We start from the raw sequence: 24,296 nt of genomic DNA, 5'->3' as shown, positions 1-24,296 counted from the left end.
CAGCAAATCTCTCCCTTGAACACAGCGGTGGGAATTTGGAAGCGCGTCCCTTCCTTCCCCTCCCCAACAACCATCACAACAACAACGAAAGTTGAAACAACCGAGACTTGCCTTTCCGCAAAAAGTTAATCATGCACGTTGTTCCGTCCGTCCGTCCGTCGTGTGAAAGGAGACAAGGATGAGGTTCAGATCCTCTCTTCCTAAAACTAAACCGAAACTCCTTAGGTAACTTCCTAGAAGCCGAACATGCAACTATCCCGGAATCCGTAATTCCTACTAACGTCCGGATGATTTGTTCCGCAGTACAAGGCCTTGCAGAGGGATGCTGGGAGGTGTAGTTTCCTCCTCCTCCTCCCCTTCTTCCATGGCTAGGAGAGAAAGCAATACAGCTTTGCAAAACAGCTGATTCGGTGACGTTTCTTTGTAAGGTTGTCGCCTCGGCCAATGTTCATTCCACTGTGGAAGGTCCTCTTTTATGGAGGGTTTTTCTCCTCGCTCAGCAGCTGTGCCTTATCTCTTGAGCAAGGACGGGGTAGCTGTAAAGTGCTGATGATAGCTTTCTTTGAAAAGACAACATATTGACTTAAAAATGATAAAGAGCAAAAAAAAAGGGCTTCTGCCTTTTTTTTTTAATTTTTTTTTTTTCAAAACAAACATACAACTTCTCCTTCTTTACATACTGTAGAACAGTGTTTTTCAACCACTGTGCCGCGGCACACTAGTGTGCCGTGACATAGAGTAAGGTGTGCCGTGGGAAAATTACTTTATATATAGTCAATATAGGCACAGAGTTAAATTTTTTTAACATTTTCTAATGGTGGTGTGCCTCGTGATTTTTTTCATGAAAAAAGTGTGCCTTTGCACAAAAAAGGTTGAAAAACACTGCTGTAGAAAGTGTATCAGCTGGTTACAAAAGGCTTTTGTGCATCTCTTCCACCGTCATCAAATATAATTCATGGTTCCACCACAAATCCGCGGTAGACTAAAGCGCGCTCAACGAAAGCACGTACGTGATGTCATCACAGCGCGATGAAAACGGCACGCTGTGAGCGGTAAATTTAAAATTAACGTGAAAACCTTACCCCAACCCCCCCAAACCTAACCCTAAACCTAACCCTAAGCCTAACCCTTAACCTAACCCTAAACCTAACCCTAACCCTAACCCTAAACCTAACCCTTAACCTAACGCTAACCCTTAACCTAACCCTTACCTTTATGTGAATCGGCTTGCTTTAATTTTATTTTAATTTTAATTTAATTTATTTTTAATTTTATTTGTCGCGCTGCTGATGACGTCACGTACGCGCTTTGATCGGGCGCGCTTTAGTGGACCGCGGTTTTGACGGGTCACGTAATTCATATTAATTCAAATATCTTAACTCGAATATTTATTATATTAACATCATCATGCCTCCACTTTTATTTGACTATAGTTATTTAAACATCGTTCATCCTTAAATATACCAAGATTTAATACATAACCACATGCTGGCATTTCAATTACTTATTTGTAAAATCCCCCATTAACATTAAATCCTCATATCCTGTTTTAGCTAAACATCCATAATATTTAATACCAAAATTTTCTAATCCTCCATGTTTATAATTTATTATCATTATCCTTTCTTTATTTAACTATATCCTATATCATAACATTTTCCCCCTATTAGTTAAAACTTGACTGTATCTAATTTTGTTTATTATTATTATTAATAATCTTTATATATAGTCCAAAAATATTTCTAACCTTCCCTTCTCATATCCAATTATTACTTATCATAACAGCTCAACATTGTATACATTACTATCATTATCAATTTTTATTTAACTATACCTATTACCACTGGATTTAACTAAGTTTAGCTAATTTTAAATTATATTCTTCCATCTATCAAACTGTATCTCTCCAATAACAAAACAATCTTATTATATCTACTGCCATTTGTGGATCCAATTCTCCAAACATCTTTTGGAGGCTTCTGCCTTTTTAATACTTATGTACATGTAAATGAAAGCAATCAAAATGTTGCTGATTTTGGATGAATTAGAACGGTAGGGGTTTGAAAGCAAATATATTGCTAATTCTTTGTCCATAAAGTAGGCGTGTTTGCAAGAGAAGTGAAATAAACTTTGGATTTAGAATTCTGAATGATGGGACTTTGCACTCAAGTTATGATGGATCATAGTTCAAATGTGTGTGTCAGAATAGGAATACGCAGGTATGTAAAGACAGCTGGGTCTCACAAATACCAATACTCTTTTCTGGCTTCCTTCGGAAGTCAAATACCAAATGAAATGGAAAGATTGGGGATGAATGGCAGAGGCGGTAGCAGATGAGAATTACTGAAAGGAGAAATGATCATGCTTGTCTTAATTTCAATCTTTCTGCAGAGTTTTGGTAAATAGGGATAGATGAAACAGGTCATCATTTTCCAAGCTTTGTTCCTTTCTCAGCCATTTCTTCAAAACTGCAAGAACTGCAAGAAGAGGATTACCCTATGGGGGTTTTGTTTTTCTTTGAATGTGTTTACAAAAACTGTATCAGGATATATGATATACAGTTGTTGGCCTGAGCCTAAACTGGACTCTGTTTTTATTGGTGCAAATAGCCAGTAAGTGATGCTGGAACAAGGAAGGAAATTTTCAGCTATTTCTTTCTTTCATTCTTGGGACAGATGAAGTGCTGAAAGTAAAAGACAGCTGAGATCATTATACAAAATCTCTTTGTTATTTGTCTCCCTCTAATAAACGCGAATATCAGCCTTGACAAAGTTAGCCTGTTGCTAGCGCAGACCATAGAATCTCAGTATTATCATTCTGTGTTTATATGAATAGACAACAATGTGTAGTTCTTTATTCCTTGAGTTTGAATTGCAGTAGCCTTCTTTGTGATGAAAGAAATGTCCTTCTGGGTTCGGCTCCAAGTGGGGGAAAAGACACTGGAGACATAGAGGCTGCTTGGAAAGATGGTTTTAATGGTGGACAGGGCCACATGGCTTGAGCCCTGGACAGAAAAGGTGATCACATGCTTCAATGTTGGTGGAGAAGAAGAGAAGGGCTGAGGGAGGGGCTTGCTAGGCTTTTTATAACCTGTTCAGCCCCACCTCTCTGTTTCCTGTTCCTGTGTAAGAAATGTATTCTGATTGGTTGTCAGACTCCCATAGGGCCATGCGGGGGAAACTCTCTAAGCTGCGTTTTGAATCCAGGTTTGGTTGAGTTCTCAGATGCCATGTGGTCACTTGGGGCCAATATTATCATGCTTTAATCACATCCCCCCCCTGGAGCTGAAGTGGAGAAGCCTTTATTATGTAAAGTGGCCTTCTTAATGGCCCATTGACAAAGTGGGGATGGGCAAGAAGCTGCAGGCAGCTATTCTGTCTTTTAAAACACGCTTCTTCCTTTTTTCAGCCGAGGTGGCGCAGTGGTTAAATGCAGCACTGCAGACTACTTCAGCTGACTGCTAGTTCTGCAGTTCAGCGGTTCAAATCTCACCGGCTCAGGGTTGACTCAGCCTTCCATCCTTCCGAGGTGGGTAAAATGAGGACCCGGATTGTTGTTGGGGGCGATATGCTGACTCTGTAAACCGCTTAGAGAGGGCTGAAAGCCCTATGAAGCGGTATATAAGTCTAACTGCTATTGCTATTGCTATTTTCACATCCAGAGAAATATTCCGCCTTTTCAATATTTCCTAGGATATTTCATTTTCTCTGGGAGAGGGCCGGGTGATAACTTTCCTACATTTGGAAATTGCAGTTTCCAAGAGATTGTTTTCCAAATAATGTTTTCCTTATTAGCAGACGGTATATATAGAAAGATGCAGGATTAAAAGTTTTATTTATTTATTTATTTGGTTTGGCTGAATCAATTAGGAGGTTACTTTAAAAGTATTTTAAAAGTAACCTCCCCAGAAGGTAAAAAAAAGTAAATAGGTCACTCCCGTGGCCTATTTACTTTTTTAAATCAGAAGCTGGGCTGAGCCAAATACTCTTTACTTGGCGATTGTGGACTAGGTACAGTGTGTGATACTTATCTGGGCTAAGTTTTCGGGGCAACCCATAAGAGGAGGAAGGGGGGGAATAAAATGTAGCTTATTATTTCTTGGTCTTATTCTTTTTTTGTTGCTGTCCTGTCTGTTCTTGGAAAAGGGAAAAAAAAAAGGACAGATGAGAGAGCCAGGAGCGGCTGTCCGTCAAAAATTAAAGGACCTTTGAAGAGGATCAAGTTAACTTCCACCAAGGGAAAGGATTAAATCGACTGCTTTGCTCCTGCTAAAGGGAAGAGGACGGCAAATTAAGGGGGGTAAGGGAAAAAAAACACGTGGAAGAGTTGAGAAGGAACAAATGCGAAGGATTAAAAGCGCTACAATATAGAAATAGCAGTGACTTGTACTAATTAGGAAATTTTGAAATTTCATAACTTCCATATAAACTGTTAAATTTCCATCCAGACCACATTGAATGCTCGTCATTGTCTGCTTGTTTTATGCTCTTTGTATTTGGTGATGGTGACCTAAATCTCTAGAGCAGTGTTTCTCAACCTTGTCGACTTGAAGATGTCTGGACTTCAACTCCCAGAATTCCCCAGCCAGCATTCGCTGGCTGGGGAATTCTGGGAGTTGAAGTCCAGACATCTTCAAGTTGACAAGGTTGAGAAACACTGCTCTAGAAACATCATATTGAGGTTGTTTATCGCTGGGATATGAATAATAAACCTAGTATTTTCAGGAAAAGAAAAGGAAAAAAAAAAGCGCTACAATATAAGGCTTTCGTTTTCTCTTTTGCAGCCTGCGGCCTAGAATGAAAAGTTGCCCGGTGGAAATCGATGAAAAAAGAAAGACGGCGACGCTGAAGGGAATAAAGCCCCGCGCACATCGGCGAGAGAAACAACCGGCCGGAAAGGATCGGCGAGGTGAGAAGGGGAACGGAGACGACCACCAATGCCCGAAGGGAAGTTGGCGGCCTCCCCGGCCTCCCCACGCCAGAGCGAGGCCGAAGAGAGGCCGCCCCCGTGGCACGTGACGCCCAGGCGGCCCCTGAGGAGGACGGCCTCACAAAATGGCGGCGGCGGCGGCGACGGCTTTCGAATTCGCGCCTCCTCCTCCTCCTCCTTCATCTCCCGGGGCGGCGGCGGCGGCGGTCGTCGTCGGGAAGTGAGGTTTTCTGAGGAAGTCGTCGAGCACTCGATGTCCGGGGCTTCGCCGAGGCCTCACGGCTTGGATATGTCGGGAAGGCGGGTTACCAGGAAGGCTGCGAAAGATGAGAGAGATGCGGCGGCGGCGGCGGCTGCAGAAGAAGGGGAAGAAGGAGAAGGTAGCGTGGGGTTCCAACCGGAATGGCTGGCCGAGAAGGAAGCAAGGACCGAGCAGCAGCAGCAGCCCAGAGAGGAGCTACTAGCTGGATCTTTTAGAGGTAAGAAATCAGCACTGGCTTCTTACACGCTCATTGATGCCAGTCCAGACCAGTCAGTCTGGACTGCTGGTTTATTTGGCTGCTCTCCTTCCAGTCAGTCTGGACTGCTGGTTTATTTGGCTGCTGGCACTAAATGTCTTTCTTTTAGGGAAAAAAATAAATCAATTTCCCAGTCTGCTGCGCTCTACCAGGTAGTCCTCGACTTACGACCAATGTTGAACCCCTCCTCCCCGTTTATGTTGCTAAGTGAGACAGTTAAGTGAACGTTTAGGTTAGTGGACACAGTTGTTAAGGGAATCTGGCTCCCCCGGATTAGTCAGATCGTCTCAAAAGGGGATCTCACAGGACCCCGCCACACTGCAACCGTCATAAATGTTGAGTCGGTGGCCAAATATCTGATCTTTGATCGGGGGGACTTCAAGAATGCTGCAGGTGTCGTAAGAGTGGGAAACGGTAGTCCCTTTTTTCTTTTTTATTATATTATTATTTTGTTTTATTTTTTATTATTTTTTTCAGCCTCTTTTTTATTGTAAATGTGTTTTTATTTTCCATTTTCATTTCGTACAGTCACATATATACTGTGCAGAACCGGGGCCATATAACATCAAACAATAAACACAGCCATTCCTCTTGTCAACAATACCCCCCAAAATACAAACCCAATGTACCTCTTCAACCCTCCATACACCCTTTCTTTCGCCCCCCTCCAACTTTAAGGTAGTCCCTTTTTTCAATGCTGTTGTAACTGTAGGAAGTTATTAACCCAGCCCTCTCCCAGAAAAAAAATGAAATATCCTAGGAAATAATTGAAAAGGCAGAATATTTCTCTGGATGGGAAAAGGAAGAAACGTGTTTTAAAAGACAGAATGGTTGCCTGCAGCTTCCTGCCCATCCCCACTTTGTCAATGGGCCATTAAAGCCTGAGCTAGTCCACTTTACATAATAAAGAGTTCTCCCCTTCAGCTCCAGAGTGATGGGATTAAGGCATGATAATATTGGCCCTTCTACACAACTCGCCACATGGCATCTGAGAACTCAACCAAACCTGGATTCAAAACACAGCCTAGTGAGTTGCCCCTGCATGGGCCCATGGGAGTCTGACAACCAATCAGAATACAAGATCAAGATCAAAGGCCAGAGAGGGCATAAAACCAGGGACTCAGCTTCCCTTCTCTTCTCCACCAACATTGAAGCCTGTGATCACCTTTTCTGTTCAGGGCTCAAGCCATGTGGTCCTGTCCACCATTAAAACCATCTTTCCAAGCAGCCTCCATGTCTCCAGTGTCTTTTTCCCCACTTGGAGCCGAACCCAGAAGGACATTTCTTCCAACATCACTTTGAACAGTCAATAAATGAACTGTTGTAAGTTGAGGATTACCTGTATTTTCTGGGTGACCTCCCATCCAAGTAATGCAGGCCAAACAGCCTTAAAAAGGCATCCCTGAAAGATGCTGCCATCTGCTGAAAACAGAGATGCTCAATTTCCGGTATATTAAAAGCTTGTGTTTTAACAGTGTGACATAGTAGGCTACAGAGAACTGTGGGGCAGTTCTCCCTACAGTTAACTCCGTCCTTCTCCCTTTATGGGAATAGAAAATGCAAGCTAATTCTTTTGACTCCACTTATTGCAGAACTGATATATAATAGTTCTGCTTTTTAGACATCCACTCTAAGAATCTTGCATTGGTTTGAGAAAAATGTAAAAATAGCATTCTACTCATCTATATGAACTGTCCTATAGAATTCATATCTCCCATACAATAGTATGCGTTGTTTAATTGTTCAAGTAGAAGAGACTTGATTTTTTAGTTGAATTACTTTACTTGAGAAAAAGCAGGTGACTAAGAAATATCTTTCTATTGTTTTTTTTTAACACATCCTAATTTTTAAAATGAAAAAATATCCCTGAAATGATATGGTGTAGGTTGCATTTTGCTAAATTGGTAAGATTTGGTGCAATGCAATTTGCGAAAAAGCCTGGAGAAACAGTTTAACTTGCCTTTGGGTTATCTTTTCAATTTTCATCATCACTTTTTGTCCGTGCAAAAGAATGAACTATTATTTTGAATCAGAATTAAATAACTAATAAGAAAAGGACATGTGAGAGAAGTTATTGTGAGGAAACCATTATTTTGTTTTAAGAAACATTTTTGAAGTATAGAAGCTATGCTTTATATTGTGAACCACGAACTAATTTTTCCCAGAGTCCCACAAACTTTTTAAGAGACTGTTCAAAGATTTTGTAAGAGGCTTAGTTGTATATAAAATGGTTACTTTGGACATATTGGCACTCATTCAGAACGCAAAATACCAAGAATTTGGAGCCCTTTACTTCATATCACACTTATATGCAGGTTCTCTTTTAAACATTTCTGAAATATAAAAAAGTGAGGCATTGGTAGTAAGAATCGCAAGAGGTGTCCCAGAAATACTTTAGCACCTATGCATACAGCATTTCATAGGACTAGGAGTGATATAACAGTCACTTCTAGAAGAGATGGGTGGCACACAAATCAAATTAATAATATCTGGATGTTTGCTTGTTTATGCTTTATTTATTAATGACTTTTCCCTCTTTATTTAGAAGATTGTTCCTCAACTGAAGCCAGAAACAGAGCGTCCAGCAAAAATTTTAATGGCAAAATGCAAACACAGACAGGTAATCTTGGATTTTCTTTATAATAATGAACATTTTGTTAATGATATCTCACTTAACAAACATCTCACTTAGGAAGATAAACTTTGGGCTCAAATGTGGTCGTAGCTCAAGAATTATCTGTACAAAGATCAGTTTTCATTTTCTAATATTAAACCTACTGAGTTTTTTTTTTCAATATATGTTTTATTTCATTTTCATTTTCAATTTATACAATCACTTATATACTGTGCGATTAAAGAAACAATAAACACAACTCTTCTTATATTCCAAAATACAAAACCAACATAACACTTCAACCCTCCATACACCCTTTCTTTCTCCCCCTCCAACTTTCGTTTCTCCCCTTCAGCATTCCCCTCCTCTACTTCCCCTCCCCCTCTAACGTTCCTTTCTCACCCTCCCTCCATCTCACCCTCCTTCCATTCCCCTCTCACTCCCTCTCTACTCCTCCCTCTTCTTTCCCTCTACTCCTCGCTTCGGTGTATTTCTGCTATTCATTAGTATACTGAGTATACTTAGTATACCTACTGAGTTTTGAGGACAAAGATGTGCTATGAGTAAAATCTTTAAAAATGTTATTTATCTTACACATGTTGCATATCATTTAAAAGAGGCAATTTAAATGTTTTTTTACTGTTATTGATGGGAAGAGATACAAGTTTAATGCTAATAAAAGCTACTGGATGTTTTTTTTTTCTGATGGTATCTTCAGTCTGACTTGTTCTTACATTTTTTTAGATTTTTAAAAACATCTTTATTATTTTATAAGTGGTTCAGGATTGTAAACATTCATAATAGTTCTTCCTCTTAAGCAAGCAGACTTAATATACAGGTAATCCTTGGCCTACAGCCATTCATTCTGTCTAGCCACCCTGATATAAAGCCCAGTTTGGGAGAAAGCTGCAGTGATAGTTGTCCTTCTGGAACTCAGTCCCATTTCCACACAGATCTCTGGAGCTCAGAGTGAACATCAGGTTCTTGGTCACCTCTCTTACTCAGGCCTTTCTCCCTTGATTGCTCCGTTTGTAAGCAAATATAACACACAAAAACACATGTACTATTTTTTTTACGTATGCACAAATTTGTAGGAAAAAGCACATTACAAAAAAGCCTAATGATTTTTTAATATATAAGTATGTATATACTATTTATTTCTCATTTTGTCAAGTGGGAGCTAGAACTGTAGGTTGTTTTGTCAAATAGGTCTATCTGTAACCATTTTTTATTTCATTTATTCCTCTTTCTTTGACAGAAAATACAGATAACATCAAAATGTCGGGTGTCATGCTCACTCGACCGCCTATTAGGGCTTCAAGAGAAGGTAAATAAAACCTGTGGCAATTTAACAAAAAAAACTCTGTCATTTAAAGGGTACAATTATTTAGGTTCTGTTTCGATTTGATAAATGCTTCCAAAGGTAATTCTGGAATATTTATTTATTTATTTATTTATTTTTATATATATATATATATATATATATATATATATATATATATATATATATATATATCATATCATATCATATCATATTGAATAAACTATGCTGCACAGAATCATTGACTAAGACGGTGGGCATAGAAATTGAACAAATAAAATAAATAAAAAATATTGTAAAAGAAGAAAAACATGGTACAAATATGTTAACAGTGTTATTAAAAGTTTTTTATTCAAGTTTCCACCAACCTTGTTTTATATTGCTCTATTTAAATAGTTTGAGAATTTGACTTTCATTTCACTCCCAGATACAAAATTCCCTAAAATGATGCCTTGAAATATTTTAGATTTCAATGTTTTTTCTTCAACAAGCAGTTTAATAATCCTGACATAATTCTTACATATATCAGACTTGTAAAATTCCATTCTAACTACAAAAGCTTCATTAAGTTTAAGTCTTTATAGCATAAAATCTTTTCTCTGGAATGTCTATCAAGTCTTTTTTTACCAAAGATTTCTCCACCTTGTTAGTATCCATTCAAAAAATTCCTTTCGAAAATTGTGGATTTGCTTAGAGCTCTTGTTTCAGTTGTACTGAGAGGATTATGTTTAATCCATCATCATAATAAAGATTGGTTAATTTTACATGTAACAGCAGCGAGAATTGTGTATGCACAAAATTGGAAAAGTGAAAATATACCTATAGAGGATAATATTAAAGAAAATACTAGAATGTGCTGAAATGGGTAGATTAATATTGAACATTAAGGATAAGGAAACAGAATACTTTTAAACTTGGGAATTATTCTATCAATGGTTAGAAAATAGAAGTCGAAGTTAGAAATTTAGAATTAAGGAGGTCAAGTAATTAAAAATGAAGTAAATGTGTAATTAAATAATGAAGATTGAATAATGAAGATAAGCAAACACTATGATTAATAGACCTGGATGATAATGATTACAAATGTGATATTTATATGATTTATAATGCTTGATATTATTAGCTAATTATAGATAAAGCCGAACAGAGCATTTAATTAAATAACAGAAAATGTTTAATAAAGATAAGTGAAGATTATGGTGAATAGATTTTGAGAATAATTATAGTTATTATGTGCATAAGATTTATTGTTTGTATTTAAAAGAGTTTGTACCCAGTCAGTACACTGCCCTTGTGGATATGGAAATTTTATACATAACAATGGAAATTGTATAATAATAATAATAATAATAATAATAATAATAATAATAATAATAATAATAAAGATTGGTGCCAGATTTGTATTCCAAAGTTGCAGTTAAGTCCTTTACATTGTCAGATATTTGTGAAATTGCCTCAGTGGTTTGATAACCTTCTACACATCATTGCACCTCTTGCTCTTATTTTATATCATTTATAATATTCATGTCTTCAAATCCCATGCTTCCTTATTTTAGCTTGCTTCCAGCAACCCTCTTTCTTGTCATTTAACTACAAAGTCTCAAAAAGGAGTGACAGGCTGTGACTAAAAAGAAACTCTTTTAGCCGTTACAGACAATAATCCCATAAATTGATTAAGAAATGAAAAGCACAACCTATTTCCTGTTTGAAAAATAAATTCCAAAATTTCAACAATGAAATAATTGCAACGCCTCACCAGTTGTAAGGACAAAAAAATATTGTCCTTAAAGATGAAAGTAACTTTTAGCACCTCATTATTTATTGGTCTATTAGTGGCCATAAATGCATAACAATTTCCCAGTACAGGTAGGTCTCAGTGAGGTTAATGATTTCCATGAAATGGTGATGTTATTCAAATTCACACTGTTCATACCAGTATTTCTATGGAAAATATGGTAATTGGTTTCAGCTTGAGAAAAATAAATAATGAAAACTTTTTAAACATAATTTTTATATTAGTGAAATGTTACAGTAAAGGATAAAAAATAATATACCTAAAATTTACATTTGTGGTTCACAAAATCACAGAATAGTTATAGTAAACAAAGTTTAAAAAAATTACTGTAGATTCAGGCATTCCAACTTCTTCTCTTTTAAACTTTCTGTGACAACATTCATGTCATTCAATACATCAATTTTTTGCTCTAATGTAATAATGAGCCTCTTTTTTTAAAACTTGTACTGTTTTCCTCTAACAGGAATTTTCTTTTCTCCATTTTGCACAAATAAAGATTAGCTGCATCTAAAACTGTCACTATGCATGCACAAATGCACAAACACTAGACTCCCATTAACTGAAGTTGTTATCACATTAAATGTGACGGTATCAATTTACAATTGTCCCTAAATCGAATTTTGTGGGGTTTTTTGAACTTGCACTAACTGTGACTTATTATCTAGGTAATCTTTCCCTGCCCCAAACTCCTGAGCTCAAGAGATCTTTGAGAGGTAAGCAAAGAAGAGGTTCTAGGGCCTGGTGGGATGGGAAGCAGGCCTAAGGTCTGTGGGAACCCAGTGGGAAGAGGAACGTGTTCAAAAGTTGGGGGGATCCTGACTTCCGGTGGCACCGTAGGCGTTGAAGGACGTTCCTGTGGGAACGCCAGCCCCGTGATCGCATTAAGCTGCTAGAACAGCGTAAATCAGCTGTCAAGCGGCTTGAAAGCACTCCGCTCGGGAAAAGAGGGGGAGGTGAGCAGCCGGGCAAGGGTAGAGCTCCCCATAGACCCCCAGGAGCAATTCTGGGGCTCGAAGGGTGAAATGTTTATACCCTGTATTTTGCTCTGGGAAACTGGGGGGAGGGAGGGGTGGCAGGGTTGGGTTGGAGGGAGGGAGGGAAGGGGAAATATTTATTAAAACTTTTATTAAAACTTTTCAATTAAAAAAAATGTTGTGGGGATCCTGCACGGGGGGGGGAAGTGAAGCACAGAAGAGCCTCAGGGTGGGGAAGGCCTGGAGTAGAGGCTCCACATGTCCTGCTTAATGACTTGCGCAGTCATTTAACTGCATTGTTGTTAAGAGAGCAGGAAGTGGTAGTTGTTAATCAGGTTCCATTATGGCCATCGGTCAAGGACTACCTCTACAGCCCATGTAATACTGCAATAGATGTAGAAATAATGCATCTCCCAGTATCTGTTTTAATCAATGTGTATTTTACGAGATTGAAATTGGGAGACTTTGCCGTTACTTATTGAACTGATAACAAAGGTTGGTAATTTGATGCCTTTGATGCATAGTGGTGGGCTCTGGGAGACAGACCAATGGAGGAATCTATGGTTATATCAATAGTCTCTTGGCAACTGTTACCAATTCCTCTCTGTTCCATGATCTTAGTGCTGTTTTGGACCTGCCAATCAATACTCATGTCTCATAGCACAGCCTTTTTTTTTACTAATTCCATTTTCTTTTGTAAGCAAAGTATTGCTCGGGTTTTCCCCTTTAACGTCCTCTCATATACATAATTCATTTTACATCATATTTCTATTTCCAATTTCAGCCATATTTTTCATCTTAAATTTAATTTCTTCTTAATAGGTAAACAATACCATTATTTGCCCCTTCCAAGTTAAACCTAATTATCGTTTCATTTTCCATCTGTTATTCGATTTTGCTATAGGTAACATACATCCTCAAACTCAATTTTGAATAACGTGGAAGAGAGAGGGATTGTAAAAGAAAACGTTTAGATGATTTCACTGGGATTTACAGTGGCATACAAAAAGCAGACAAGGGGGAATCCCCCCCCCAAAAAAAGAAAAAACTAAACAGTAAAGGGAATAGTGGGGAAAACCCTGAAGAAATTTACCATAGCAAAATTAAAAGGGAGAAAAAGGATTTTGAAGAAAAGATATAGTCATTATAAAAATAAGAAAAAGAAGAAGCCAGAAGAATGGGTGGAAAGAAGAGAATCTAAAAGTGGAAAATGTTTAGAAAAGGAGGAAGGGAAAGAAGGGATATATTAGTCAATTAAAGTGAAATGTGTTAACATTGTTAATGGTATGTAGCTAACTAAGATGTGAGGGAATTATAATAGCATTATTAATTGTGGATAATTAATTAAGTTAAATGCTTATTATATATATTTTTCATATCTTAAGAAAGCTGTTTTAAGTATACATGGTTGTTATGTTTTGTCTTATTTTTTCTGGTTTAATTAATTAGTGAATTTTGGATGGAATTTTGTAATTGGTGAATAAATATTGTTAATCAGTATCTGTTCTTGCATTTAGACATACTGTAGTAATGAAAGATGGATTATATCTCTAATATGATCATTTGTTCTCCTATTGAGGTTCTTTTTCAGATTCAGTGCAGAATTTGGAAGAATTAAGCCACAGAAAACAAGGTATTTATTAATGTTGTGCTCTGTCACATGTAGAATTATGTTATTTGGTTTAATGTTTCATATTTATATTAACTATGTGTTGTTTTATGATTTGCCATTATAAATGATAGCAGATAAATAGCCAGATCATGCTGACTGTTGGATTATTTATGTAAAGCAGAGAGGAAAACATGGGATAAGGTCTGACAGGGATCTAGCACAGTCTTACAGAAGTCCAGCAATTCTCGTGGCATGTACAGTCAAAACTGGATAGTTTCTTTCCTGCTAGACAAAGTGGCAGCAAAATTTAGATTTTTCTAAAATTGCTGCTATAAAGAGCAAATATTAGCACAAAATATATGTGGAACCCAAAAGTAGAAGTGTCTGTCTAAGAATTAAAACACAGATTTATAAATTATGTAAAAATGAACTCAAATTGCTTCAAATTAAAGTTACTACTGCTTGTTTGCAATGAAAACCTTTACAGTATAAAGTTGCAAAGTTCTCTCATTTTGATATATAAATTAAAGATAATTACTGAAAGTGATGTATTTATTTCTTGCTCTACCCAAATCCCGAATTATTAGCAAAGGCTGACATAAAATTAGAGAATCACAGAATCACAAAGCGTGAAAAGCTTGATGCTCTACAGAAGAAGAAACTACAGACTCCTTTAAAAAGTAAGACTTATTTTTAATCATTTAGAACTATGTATGGTGGTAACCAATATAGTCTACTACACATGCACTCATGTCTGAAATATCTGAGGAATCTGGAACTCTCTGTAATAAGACAAATCCAGATGTGCTCGGTTATGCAGAATTACAACTTCCTTTTTTCTATTTTGAAGAGTAGAGATACAATCTAATAACTAGATTTCACCTGCCAGAGAGGCACCCAGTGACAAAATGAAGTACATATGGGAAAGCAAGGAGCATAAAAGAATGCAATTTACAGTTAGCTCTTACTTGGCTTCTGGATGTAATTTTGGGTGGTTATCACCTACAAGGTGCTAGTCGTTACTTTTAAAGCCCTACATGGTATCGGACCTGGGTACTTGAGAGACCGCCTCCTGCCAATTACCTCCCTACGACCAATTAGATCCCACAGATTAGGCCTCCTCTGGATTCCATCAGCTAACCAATGTCAACTGTCGACCCCCCCGGGGGAGGGCCTTCTCTGTGGCTGCTCCAGCCCTCTGGAACGAACTCCCCGTGGAGATTCGGACCCTCACCACCCTTCAGGCTTTCCGCAAAGCCGTTAAGACCTGGCTGTTCCGGCAGGCCTGGGACTGATGAGTTCCCAGCCCCACTCAAATTGTTGCGGCTGTTGATGAGTTTTTTAATCTGTTTTTGTATTTTGTTTTGTCTTGTTTGTTTTTCTTTGTATTTCCCCCCTTCCCTATTTGGTTTGTTAGCCGCCCTGAGTCCCCCTGGGAATAGGGCAGCATACAAGTTTAATAAACTATAATAAACTATAACTATAAAGCCCTTTAATGGTATAGACCCTAAGGGAGGGGCTGCCTGATTGCCTGTAGTGTCCATCTGCTTTGTGTGCTCCCAACAGCATTGACCTGCTTCAGGTCCCATTGCCAAACAGTGTCATTAAGAGGAAACCGGGAACAATTTTTTCTGTTGCTCCATTTATGCTGTGGGATAACATCTCTCCCTCTCCGAGAGCAAGATGTTCTCCATCATCCCATTTTCAACTGTTCTTTAAAATCCCAGCTTTTTCCTAGGCCTTGGCTTAAGAGGGATTGGTAGGCCCTTTTGAACTGAAGAGAGACGATTTTGTTCTCTTGGGTAGCTATTTTATGAATGTTGCTTTCATGGAGTTGTTATTTTAACTTTGTGAAGCCACTTTGTTTATAGGGTTGGGTAATCTAGAAATTTAATAAATAATAAAACTGTATTTTCATATATTAATATTGTACATCGATTGTGGAGAGTATAGGTTTGAGTCACTTCATGACAGGTTCTTTGGTCAATATATTAGCAACAACCTAATATATAGTGATAAATAATGGGCTGCATTCTAAATCAGTTTGGTTATTTGTGTAGGGTGTGTTAAAATATTCATTTAAAAATACATATTTTATTTTGATTGAAATGTTTAGTTGACACTTTCCTAATGAATTAGAGTTCTTTGCAATCTGTTTTTGGAACACTTGAGTCCTTAAGTTTTTAGGGTAAATGTTTAGAAAGACTCAAGTAAGTAAGGATATACACTTAATGTAATAAAATATGAGTGCATTACTGATTTTTTCCCCCTTCCCTTCTTACATGTATGTACCAGTTTCTAAACCTGAAAGAAGATATTCACTTACAGCTATTGTGATATTTGTGGCAACTTGCATTGCTGCTGGTGGATGGTATATATTTCGGCATTCATCAATTCATGTTTCGGAAATCGATGATAAAGTTCTACAAGCTTTTAAAAACCAAATGAAAGAGCTCAGGAACACCTACCCAAGTCAAGACACAATAGTGTGGAACAGAATCCAGAGTACTTTTGAGAAACGTCTAAATTCTTCTCACCCTCATTTGGAACCAGCTATCTTATTACTCACCGCTTCAAAAGAAGCTGAAGATGTGTTGAAGTGTTTAAGCAACCAGATTGCGGATGCTTTCTCATCTTCTCAAGGTGCACTTACAATTAAAATTGATGGGGCCAGCACAAGAGCTGAAGATAGTGATGTTGTCAAACTTACTGTCGATGAGAAGCTGAGCTCTGGTTTTGAGAATGGTAACAAAGCAGCGGTAGTCCATCGCTTTGACTCATTACCCGCAGGTTCCACCCTGATTTTTTACAAGTACTGTGACCATGAAAATGCAGCATTTAAAGATGTGGCTTTACTATTGACCGTTCTTCTGGATGGGGAGTCCCTGAATAAGAGCTTTTCCTTGTTGGAAGTTGAGGAGAGAGTGAAAGATTTCCTCTGGGCTAAATTTACTAACACGGACGCACCAAAGTCTTATAATTACATGGATACAGATAAGTTGAGTGGTTTGTGGAGTCGCATAGCCCATCTAGTCTTACCTATATGGCCAGAAAATTTCCTCCCTCAGGAGAAATGCTTGCAGATGAAATAACTTAAGGTAAAGGAGCAAGAAGAAAATACAACACAACACAAATGCAACACAACATGTATAAGTCTGTTAATGTTTATATAATGAGAAAATTGCAATTTACTAATCAGAATTACTGAAGTTATAGGTCATTCAATATCAATAAGAGTTCTCCTTTATAAGGAAGCTGGTAATTTATAAGAACTTTTAGACCTTTAACACAATTCTAGTGATTTATTGGAAATCAAGATTCTCTACTAAGGGGAAAATATCTTATTGCTCGGGCTCACCCAACTTTGTGTAATATGATTTTTTTAAAGTATCAAAATCCTTTTGGAAAGTACTGTGAATGTGGGCAACAAGGTAAGGAATTGTAGTACTAGATTCTATCTTTCTTGCTTGAAGTTTAATGGACTGCAAAGTTGAAGTTGAGACCAGGTGTTTTTATAGCCTAAGAATAATTCTGTCTTACTCCATTTCCCAAAACTGCATTTTTTTTAAAAAAACTTGTAACTGTAGATTCTGTAAGGTGTAAGCCTGTGTCAATTCAATGATAAGACTGTTTTTCTCCTTTGAAAATGGCCTGTAGCTATGTAATGCAGTCTGTATGTTTTCAAATAATTATAATTGCATCAATCCAAAAACACAAGCCTCTTCAGTTTGTTCAGTTAGACTATCACTATTAGACAACTAGGAAGGAAGACAACTAGACTTCCTTCAGATTTATGAGAAATTTATGAGATTAATGAGAAACAGCAAAAGGAAATACAATCAGGATCAAGAAAGAAAAATAGATGCATTATATATTAGCAATTATAAAAGAAATCAAATATGATATACTTTATAAACACTTTATTACAATAATACCCCGTTTATCTAACACTGGTAAAAGTGAGGGTTCCTTGGTGTTAACATCAGTGCTACTGATGATGTTACCTAGTTAAGATAATGAAACATCTGCAAGAAAACAAGGAAGTTCAGAGAGCACCAAGGACCCCTCCTTTCAACCCTGAGATACAATGATTTTCCTTTATTAGTGCTGATAAAAGTAATGAGTAAAGTCCTCAACTTTACTTACTGTTCAAAATTACAATGGCACTGAAAAAAGGGACTTAAGATTGTTTTTCACTTATGACTATTGCAGCATCCCCATGGTCACCTGATCAAATTTGGAATGCTTGGCAACCGACTCATACTAATGACAGTTGCAGTGTCCTGTGGTCATGTGATCACCCTTTGTAACCTTCTCGTAAGCAAAGTCAATGGGAAAGCCAGATTCACTACTGCTACTAATTTAATTACTAACGTGAGTCACTTAACAAATGTGGAAAGAAAAGGCATAACATGGGACAAAATTCAGTTAACAACATAAATTTGGGACTCCATTGTGGTCAAATGTTAAGACCTACCTGTATAATAAAACTATACATTAAAATACATGTTCTCTAAAAATTACCAAAAAATAACTGAACAAAGTATTAATAATAATAAGGATCTTTAGTGTTTTAACCAGTTTTTCCTTATCCTTGCAGCAGTGCAAAAATTTGCTACTGCACCAGTAGTAAATATTGAAGATGGTTTGCAAAGAAATTATTTGATTCCCCTAGAAATCTCTCTATTAGGGGGAGAATGTACATTGATGTCCCTGTAAAATGTGCTCTAGCACATGTGATATATCAACTTCCCTGTTGTCACATGTACATACTCACTCAGCTATTGGGGCTGTATGCAAAGCAGAGAGGAAAACATGGTTTGACAAGGATCTAACTTAGTCTTAAAGCAGTCCAACAATCCTCATGGCATGTACTGTACAGTCAAAACTGGATCATTTTTTTTCCTGCTAAACTGGTAGCAACATTGAGATTTTCTACAATTGCTGCTATAAATAGCAAGTATTAATACAAATATAGATTGCAATAGCCTTCTTTGTGAAGCTACTTTTTCATAGAGTTGGGCGATCAAGAAATTTAATAAATAATACAACTATTTTAGATATTAACACTGTACATTGTGGAGAATATAGGTTCGAGTCACTTCATGAAAAGTTCTTTAGTCAATTCAAAGACTTTTTAATTTTTTTTAGCAAAAACCTAATAATATAGTGATAAATAATGGGCTACATATTTAATCAGTCTGGTTATTTATGTACATGTGCTAAAATCTTCATTAAAATTACTATATTTTGACTGAAAATGTTTCGTTGTAATAAAGTTGACAATTTCCTAATGAAGTTCTTTGCTGTCTGTTTTTTTGGAATATTTAAGTACTTAAGATAAATGTTTAGAAAGACTCCAACTAAATAAAGCTATACACTAATATAATGAAATGTGAGTGCGTTACCGAAAAGTTTGTTTCTTCCTTTCTTACATGCATGTACCAGTTTCTACAGCAAGTGTGATATCTGCCAATTCTAACATCCAATTTTTTTTTGCTGCCAGTTTGGGCAGATAGATCTGTGTGCTGTTGAATGGCTCAGATGCTCCAAATTGGAAGCGGATAGTCTTGTCTTTTGAGCAGTCTACATTAAACCCACTAACATGATCATTCCCAAGGTCGCTGCTTCTTCACTCCCAATCTTAAGAGAGCAAGAGTGTGTGAGTCTGTCAGCCTTGCTTGAGAAGATTTCTCAAGACTTCAGAAGCTGGCCTCATTATGCTTTTGGCTTTTTAGCACGAGAAGAATAAGACAATTAGTGTTAAAGCTAGAAAATCTGAAGAAGCCTCGTCACAATCACCACAAACCAAGCCACAAATAAGCATAGACCTTGTATCAATGGTACAGAATCAAATGCAGCATGATCTAACATCTCTGCCCAGCGCCTCTGGAGGAGACCCCCCCCCCCCCACAAGGCAAGTGTTGTTAAATGGTGTCAATGTCATCCATTCAGAACAAGACACCACCCCCCCCAGGAGCTGGTGTAGGACTTATATGAGTCAAGTCATCCTTGGAGGAGGTTGTCATGGCTGCTGACGACCCCCCTGCCCAATGTAATAACCTCAGCTTCCTCTTAGTCAAAACCATACCTGCTGACAGGCCTCAAATGACTCCATTTTGCCTTCTAATCTGGAATATCACTGGCTGGTCAGTCCCATCGAAAAGACCAGAGTTGTTTTAACTATATATCACAATTTGAATGTACTCTTCACGCAAGAATCCTGGGTGTCTTCAAAGGTGGAATTAGATGGCTACTGAATGAACTCTATCCCGGGTGCTCCAAGGAAAGGTGGGTGGGAGATCCAAAGGTTGTATTGTGACCCCAGCTAGCAGAGCCTTCCATTCAAATGTATCTCATTGCCTTCTCTACAGCCTTGCTCTCACTCAAATAGCTGGAGATTTTACTTTTAACATTGATATTCCCCCTCTCAATAAGAACAATCGTAACAATATTTGGGAGCATATAGAAAATGTCATCCGTAGCTGTTTAGATAAATATCCCACAGCTGCAATAATTATAGATGATTTAAATGCTAGCATGGGATAAATGACCACGCGCTACTTAACCAATGTAAGATCCATTAGGAGGAGAACATACTAGAGGAAACCTTGTTTACTAAGAATTTAAAAACCTAAAAGCTTACCGGGCAGGTCTATATGCAAGACAAATGATTGCACGTCTGGGTCTATGAATTCTTAACGGCTCCATAAGCAGGGATCCAACAGAATATAACTACCATATTGGAATGCAGGAAGAAAATCTACAGTTGATTACTGGATAAGTATCATTTGATCAATTTGAATTTTGTACGGAAGACGAAAGTAGCCTCACGACTAAAAATTGACCACTTTCCAGAAATTCTGACAGTCCACTGGCAAATTCTGAGAGCTACGATAACTCAATCTATCCACCAAAGCTTGATAACTAATACCCAGGTGAGAATTAAATGGACTGAGAAAAATGCAATTACGGTCACTAAATGGATGCAAGACTCGGAAACACCAGAATTGTATGCAAATCTCCTAGAAAGTAAATTTCAAGGATCATAATCTAGATGATCCTTCTTAGAAACGTTAAGATCTCACCAATGGAACGCTGCCTCAGTCCAGAAAAGCAGGTTATAAACAATAAGTGGTTTGATTGAGATTGTGTACAACTGAAGAGGGCATATAATGAGTACAGAAAAAGTAAAAAACTCCCCTTCTGAAGATCAAACTCATTACCTAAGGTGTTTAACTTCGCAAGATCTTTTCTTTCGTGAGAAGTTGGAATTGATTGATTGAACTTTTTTTTTAGCCCCACACAAACTCGTTTCTCTGCACCCAATGGCGAGAAACAATGGAGCTGGAAATCAGGTAGCAAGAAATGCTTGGGGAATTTGGAGAAAGCGAGGGCACCTGAGCAGTGGTGGTGGTGGTGGGGAAACCTCCTCTTCCCACAAAGAGAAGGAAGAGAAGAGACAGCAGGAGGAGCTCCGTTTCGCTCCACGCATCCCAATGGAGGCAGCGGCAGCCCAGCTGTTTCCCTTCCCTGCAAAGAAATCAGGCAAGCATGGCGGGGCCATGTGCTGTGTGGAAGGGAGTAGGAAGGACATGGGCAAGGGAAAAGCTAGCTAGGCTGCCACTCACAAGCTACTTACCAGGCAGGCAGATCAGGGCCAGTTTGGCTACAAACACTGTGGGAAGGCAGGCAAGCCACAGAGACTGGTCAATGCAACCAAGGAGCCACACTGTGTGCTATGCTGGGGAGGCAAGATGAGGAGTGACTAGGTGGGGCAAGGTGGGCTCATGATCCAACAAAAACGCGGAAGACAAAACTGCGCCGACAAAACCGCGTTGCTAAAACCATGACATCATCAACGTGCCGACAACAGCACGTCGACAGAAGGGTGATTTAAGTTAAGGTAAGGGTTAGGGTTAGGTTTAGGGTTAGCGTTACGTTTAGCTTTAGGATTAGCGTACGTTTAGGGTTAGCATGTTTAGGGTTAGGTTTACAGCGCGTTTCTGCCGCCGCGCTGTTGTCAGCGCGATTCAGTGCTCATTCGTCGGCGCGGTTTAGAACTCGCGGTTTTGTCACCGGAGTTTAGTCGGGCGCGGTTTTGTCGGTCGCCCTTTGTCGGTGAACCAGGTGGGCTGGGCAAGCGGCCGCCGGGGCTGCGCCAGCCAGAGATCATATTTACCAGTTCTCCAAGCTACTCAAAATTTCTACTAACAGTTTGCCCAAAGCGGTCCAACTGGCTGAATGCCACCTCCGCTTGTGAATACTATAATAGGATCATATCATCACAATAGAGCAAGGTGTTACAATATCTATTTAGGGTTGTTGGCATGTGCATCATAAGGTCTTTCATTAATCCTGGCAATCATTGATGTATAAATTAGTAAGGGGCTAAAATGAACCTTACCTTACCTCTTTGCTTGTGTGAATCCTGTTAACCCCATACCACACTAAGTAAAAAAAAAAAAATCCCATGATTGTGCGGCACAGCTGATTGTCACACAGCTGATCATTGGAACTTTAAAAAACTTTTTAAAGCATTTTTTACTACCGGTTCAGGCGAACTGGCCCAAACCAATAGCATTTCATCCCTGGCCTGCTGCTAGTGCTACTGCGCAATCCTCCCACAAGCCCCCCATGAGGGAAAAGAGGGGAAAAGCAAAGCAGTTGGCCATGGAGCTGCCAGCTTTGGAGGAGCGGCTCAAGAAGCAGAAGCCCCGTGCCCAGACAGAGTAGGGCAAAAGTCATGCTGCCAGCTGTGCAGTTTGTTCCATTGCCCCTCAGATGTGGATCTCAGCCAGGAAGGTTGAGGGCAGATCTGTGTGCAGTGCCCTCAAAACCTTTCCCACCTCTCACTGGGTTGACATGCAGCTCCTTGCCTTTGCTCTTGCTCCCCACCCCACTTGCCGAGCCCTCGCTGCTCCCTCCCACCTGGTCCTCTGGAATGCTGTTGAGTCTGTGACAGTGATAAATTCATACCCACCATGAATCTGTTACAAGTAGCTGAGAGCCCACTACATATGAGCAATTGCCAAGTAAATCTGGATTTGATCCTGGGGCAGTTTCTATATTACTGCCTATTTCATAAAATAATCTACTCCCTTAAGAAGAACCAAAGCATTTCGAGACTGCAACAAGTCCACCCTATAAGCATCAAGAAAATGTAGAGATCACTGAGCTCCCAGCCAAAGAAGAGTCCGAGCATTCAAAGAAAACGAGATTGCACAGTAAAGGTGACGATGCTAAAGCTGTCACATGATGTTGTGAATAATTAATTTATTACCCAGGGATGAAATGGCATCAATTTGACAACATATAATGTGTGACGGAAAGACCAGGTCCACACGTAAAGGTCCAATTAAACTAATTTATTGCTAAACAGTCTATGCACAGGAATCTTCTCCACCAACAATTAGCACTTGCTTGGAGTTAGACAATAGACAACAGAATTCAAGGCAGGTTGGACTTACAGCTTGAGCAGGCTACTCTGGCACTGCATAAGAGGGAACGTACGTATCTTATTCAGGGTCAGTTGCATACGTGTTCCTTTTATAAAGCAGCAAATGTTAACATTCCACAGGTCAGCAGCCACTTGAGAACATTAACCAGTGTTGCGTTCCTGGCACAGATGTGTCCCAAGGATTTATTTGCTTATCTTTTTATGTTACTTGTGTTCAACACTTGTCCCAAAGGATCAGATTAGAGGAATTGGAAGGCAAATATAATGAACAAATCATGTGCTATTCTAGACATTGTCTCTCAAGTCTACATTGGAATTTTTGAAATAAAAATGTCAAAGCTATTCTGCATTATCACCTATTACTTTATCTTCTAGTTTCCATCACTGATTTTGTGGTGGAATCTCCATAGATCCGCTTTAATCCATTCTTTATATAAAGAAACACGTGCAAACCAAAGTGGTAGACCAATTTTAGATGTACTTTTCAAAATTCTTCATCCAATTTTGCTGAGAAAGAAAATCATGTTAAATTTACTTAGATGACTTAAGATGCCACAAAATGATTAGCAGGCTGTTCACTTCTCCAACCCATCAGGCTCTAAAAGGTAGAGGTGAAAAGAGCCAAGACAAAGTTATCCCAGCAAAGACTGCAGTTACACCAGGGGTGGGTTCTAACCTCTTCTATCGAAGAGGTTCCACAAATCTACAGTGCTGTTTAGAACGGGTTCCAGCTCCCTCCCCCCAGCCCATCCGCATAGCATCAAGATGAAGAGCGAGAGGAGGAATTCTGGGAGTTGAAGTCCACAAGTGTTAAAGCTGTCAAGTTTGAACACCCCTGGGTTTTTTTTTCTAAAGGGTTAGGGGTCCAAAGGTCTTGTAACTTGACAGCTTCAAGACTTGCACACTTCAATGCCAGAGTTCCTGAGCCAACATAAAGGGAGGAGGAATTCTGGGAGTTGAAGTCCACAAGTGTTAAAGCTGTCAAGTTTGAACACCCCTGGTTTTTTTTTCTAAAGGGTTAGGGTGCAAGGGTCTTGTAACTTGACAGCTTTAAGACTTGCGTGCTTCAAATG

General features: G+C 38.7%; 2 protein-coding genes across 4 annotated transcripts in view; one reads left to right on the top strand and one right to left on the bottom strand.

Annotated features, from left to right (window-relative positions):
- Window positions 1-609, bottom strand: part of TOR1AIP2 (torsin 1A interacting protein 2) — an 11,306-nt gene extending 10,697 nt beyond the window's left edge. Inside the window, exon 1 of one of the 2 annotated variants that reach the window (XM_032226956.1) lies at window positions 112-609. The gene's annotated coding sequence lies outside the window, so the exon portion shown is untranslated. The other variant, XM_032226957.1, reaches the window with a different exon arrangement.
- A 3,450-nt stretch (window positions 610-4,059) lies between these two features.
- LOC116514805 (torsin-1A-interacting protein 1-like) lies at window positions 4,060-17,769 on the top strand. Of its 2 annotated transcripts, none has more exons than XM_032226554.1 (8): window positions 4,060-4,299; window positions 4,784-5,408; window positions 7,996-8,067; window positions 9,320-9,388; window positions 11,843-11,890; window positions 13,731-13,784; window positions 14,351-14,443; window positions 16,059-17,769. In XM_032226554.1, the coding sequence occupies exons 2-8, from the start codon at window positions 4,937-4,939 to the stop codon at window positions 16,853-16,855; spliced, it is 1,605 nt and encodes a 534-aa protein (XP_032082445.1). In that variant the 5' UTR covers window positions 4,060-4,299; window positions 4,784-4,936; the 3' UTR covers window positions 16,856-17,769. The 2 variants fall into 2 exon arrangements, with proteins under 2 accessions (XP_032082445.1, XP_032082444.1); XM_032226553.1 differs by having other exon boundaries at window positions 4,063-4,299; window positions 7,993-8,067.
- The last annotated feature ends 6,527 nt before the right edge of the window (window positions 17,770-24,296 follow it).

The sequence above is a fragment of the Thamnophis elegans genome, chromosome 11 (genome assembly GCF_009769535.1).
Source record: "Thamnophis elegans isolate rThaEle1 chromosome 11, rThaEle1.pri, whole genome shotgun sequence".
In the NCBI taxonomy this organism is placed as follows: domain Eukaryota; kingdom Metazoa; phylum Chordata; class Lepidosauria; order Squamata; family Colubridae; genus Thamnophis; species Thamnophis elegans.
This window is presented reverse-complemented; position numbering and strand designations above follow the sequence as displayed.